The sequence below is a fragment of the Cryptomeria japonica genome, chromosome 11 (assembly GCF_030272615.1).
Source record: "Cryptomeria japonica chromosome 11, Sugi_1.0, whole genome shotgun sequence".
Taxonomy (NCBI): Eukaryota; Viridiplantae; Streptophyta; class Pinopsida; order Cupressales; family Cupressaceae; genus Cryptomeria; species Cryptomeria japonica.
This window is the reverse complement of record NC_081415.1, coordinates 127,708,257-127,711,851: the sequence shown is the minus strand read 5'-3', so window position 1 is coordinate 127,711,851 and position 3,595 is coordinate 127,708,257. Positions and strand designations below refer to the sequence as shown.

At 35.4% G+C, this 3,595-nt stretch overlaps 1 protein-coding gene across 1 annotated transcript; it reads right to left on the bottom strand.

Moving 5' to 3' along the window:
- Positions 1 to 222: 222 nt before the first annotated feature.
- On the bottom strand, positions 223 to 2,577 carry LOC131041056 (putative UDP-rhamnose:rhamnosyltransferase 1). The gene is made up of 3 exons (XM_057974032.2): positions 2,001 to 2,577; positions 1,367 to 1,905; positions 223 to 252 (listed from the first exon to the last, which is right to left on the bottom strand). The coding sequence occupies exons 1-3, from the start codon at positions 2,575 to 2,577 to the stop codon at positions 223 to 225; spliced, it is 1,146 nt and encodes a 381-aa protein (XP_057830015.2).
- Between the last annotated feature and the right edge of the window lie 1,018 nt (positions 2,578 to 3,595).

Below are 3,595 nucleotides of genomic sequence, written 5' to 3'. Positions count from 1 at the left end.
AAAATACATATACAAAATATATAATTTATTAAATTAGGCTGGTCTTTTAGCAATTTTGTTGACAATAGCTATTGGAACTATTGAGTGGTATAAAAGCCGTCCGGAGAAACAATATTAGAAAAATCAACAAAACATATGCATTTGCATAGTATTTAATATAAAATAATGATAATATTATTGAGAGTTGATTTTCAATGTATTACATTATGGCTTTTATAAAGCCTATCCATTATAACTTCTTGAACAATCAACCTAAAACAAAATAACAAATTATTTAATAAAAACAACATTAAACTACTAAAAAACTACAAGTCATTAAGATGACATTATTAATGTAAACTTTAATAGTCGAACGAAATAGTTATACTATTACAAAAGGCCTAAAAAGAATACAATGATGGAAACATCTATTTTCTTCCCTTTAAAAGAAACTAAAACATGTGAAAACTAGCAACCGTGACAACATACAATAGAGATATAAATATAGATATAGATATAAACATAGACATATGTATCAAACAGTTTGTTTGCTGAAGGCTTTGTCTTTGAGCACAGAGACAAAGTTGCTGATGTTTGTTTGACGGACTTAGCAATCATTACTGGTCAGCACCCTACTAATTTGCTCGATATTGGATTTAATTTGTTTGCCTTCTTCCTCCACCATTGTAAGGAAGCAAAGGTGTGCGGAAATGCTTCCTACGCTAATCTTGAGGGGATGGTTATGCAACTTTCAACTTAAATATTACTAAGATATCAAGAAATGCACAATAAAGCATAAACAAAATAGCAATGAACACATAACATAGTGATTACCGTGGGGAAACCCTTCTGGGAGAAAAACCCCACCCTCCAAAACTCGCACAATGTATTATCAAATCAAGCTGATTACAATACACTTGCAATGCAAGTTCTTATAGGAGCGCATCACCACAACTCAAACTCAGAGAGACTCCTTCTAGCATCCAGTCTTGCAAAAAACTCAATGATCAAACTCCTCCCCAAGCTCTCCTTTTATAGTGATTTTACAACCTGGAAACCACTTGTGGTTTTACAAAACCATGGGCTTAACCACCATGCCACATGGTGCCCATTTTTGACATTTACATTTCCAAAATGGAAAAACAACTAGGTTAAAATAGTAATCCCGTCCATAATTTTGTCCCCTAGCTTAGACCCTCTTAAAAGTCACAAAATGAGTCATTAAGGCTCTAAAAATGGCCCACCTATATTCTACTATGGACAAGACTCATTTTTAACAACTCACTAACCATTTTCCAATGCATAAACATGTGGAAAACTACCTCAAACAAATTCTGAAATTTTCCAGAAAAAGACTGCAAGGTTGAGACACATGTTTCTCAACAACCATCACAGCTATGACAGCTTTAGCTACGTCCTCCTTAGTGAAAGAACCATCCTCTTTGTTTCTTTTAACCTCCACTCCCATCTTCAATTCGTGAACAATTAGCCGAGCAAATAAAGGCTGGTCGAACTGGATTGGAATAGCAACAATAGGCATTCCAAACCTCAGGCCTTTTGTCACAGAATTCCACCAACAATGTGAAAAGAAAGCTCCAGTGGAAGGATGGTTTAAAATGTGCAATTGAGGTGCCCAGTTTGTAACCATGAGTCCTCTACCATGGGTGCAATCCTCAGACACTCTGTGCAACTCAACCCTTGCATGGCGAAAAAGAAATAACAGGAATGAAATTTCACTTTCCTCCAACCCCAACAGGAGAGCAGCGAGATCTTGGGCGGTGAGAGGGCATTCACTGTCGAAGCACGCAAACACGACAGAACGAGTGGGTTGCTTGTCCAGCCAGGCCAAGCAACGGTTTGCATCAGGCCAAGGAGGCAGGCTATGCATGGAAATCCCAATGGGAAACATGAACTGCCCGGTGCTTCCTTCATACCTTCCAACTCTCAGCAAGTATTGCTAAGCGTTACCTAGCTTTCCTCCACAAAGATAGAAAGGTGGTTAATGATGGTGAAGCCCTTACTTTCCTTCCAGGCTTCAAAGGTTCGCAAGTGGATGACCAATGGAGGGAATCTGGGTAGTGGTATAGTCAGATCCTCGGCGGTTGGGATATCGGGCAGTCGTTGCCTATACTGTCCTATTGCGAAACTCATGGCCACCATGTCAACTACCATGAAATTTATTGTGGGAATACCCATTTTGTCAGCAACCCAAGGAGTCCACCATAGTGCCGCATCAAATATGATAAAATCTAAGGAAAGGAGTTTCAACAACGCTCCAAAGGGTAGCTCACAAAGATCTATCGCTTGGAAGAGAAGCGGCACTAAGTCTGTTCTTCCTATCTCGGATAAACCTGTCGTGGACTCAACACTCCCAGGCAGACCCTCCATAGATGGCAGTTGGAGCTCCACTAGCTCAATTCCAGGCACTATCTTCTTTTTAATCCATTCAATGTTAACCGGAGTTGAGACGAATGAAATTCTAAGTCCAGAAGTGAGGAGGCTCTTGGCTAGGTCTAGAAAGGGTGTTATATGGCCTTGTGCAAACCAAGGGAACATCACCACATGAAGCTGCCTATCAATTGGTTTACAATACTTCATTTAAGGAGAAAGAGAAACCGTCGTGTCTGTCAAGAGTAATTTTTGACTGTCTGTTATTCAATTGAAATGTTTTTTTGGTATTTCTTAGGTTGAATAGTAGATAGGTTATATAATAAAATCTTAGATTAATAGATATTAATAAATTGCATATCAGCAATGCTTTTTTTTTCTATTGCGACCAATATTCTCTTATGTTCTGAAGCATTTTGTTTTTAATCAATCATATAAGGAGAAAGGGAAACTCTAGTTTTTTTGAGTATTTTAATAATCTTTGACCGACAACTATTCGATTGAAAGGTTTTTATGTACTTGAAATTGAATGGTAGATAGCTTACATGATAATAACATTATAATAATCATTAATGTGTCTTGTTTGAATACAACACAACAAATCATGTTTTTTAAACATATTATTAAAATTAAAGCTTTTCAATATTTTTTGACATTTCCAATCCTTCATTTAAGAAAAAAGAGAAACCCTCATGTTTCTCATGTTTGACTGACTGCTATTCAATTGAAATATAGTTTAGTATCTCTTAGATTGGATGCTAGATAAGTTATCTAATAACATCTCAGATTAATAAATATTAATAAACATATCAACAATGTCTTTGTTTTCTGTTGTGATAACTATTGAGAAAAGGAAACAATAGTTTTTTTGAGTATTTTAATAACCTTTGACCGAATGCTATTCTATTGAAAGGTTTTTATATACTTGAAATTGTATGGTAGATAGCTTACATGATAATAACATTATAATAATCATTAATGTGTCTTGTTTGAATACAACACAACAAAACATGTTTTTTTAACATATGTATAAAAATTAAAGCTTTTCAATATTTTTTGACTTTTCCAATCCTTCATTTAAGAAGAAAGAGAAACCCTCATGTTTCTCATTTTTGACTGATTGCTATTCAATTGAAATGTTTTATAGTATCTCTTAGACTGGATGCTAGATAAGTTATCTAATAACATCTCATATTAATAAATATTAATAAACATATCAGCAATGTCT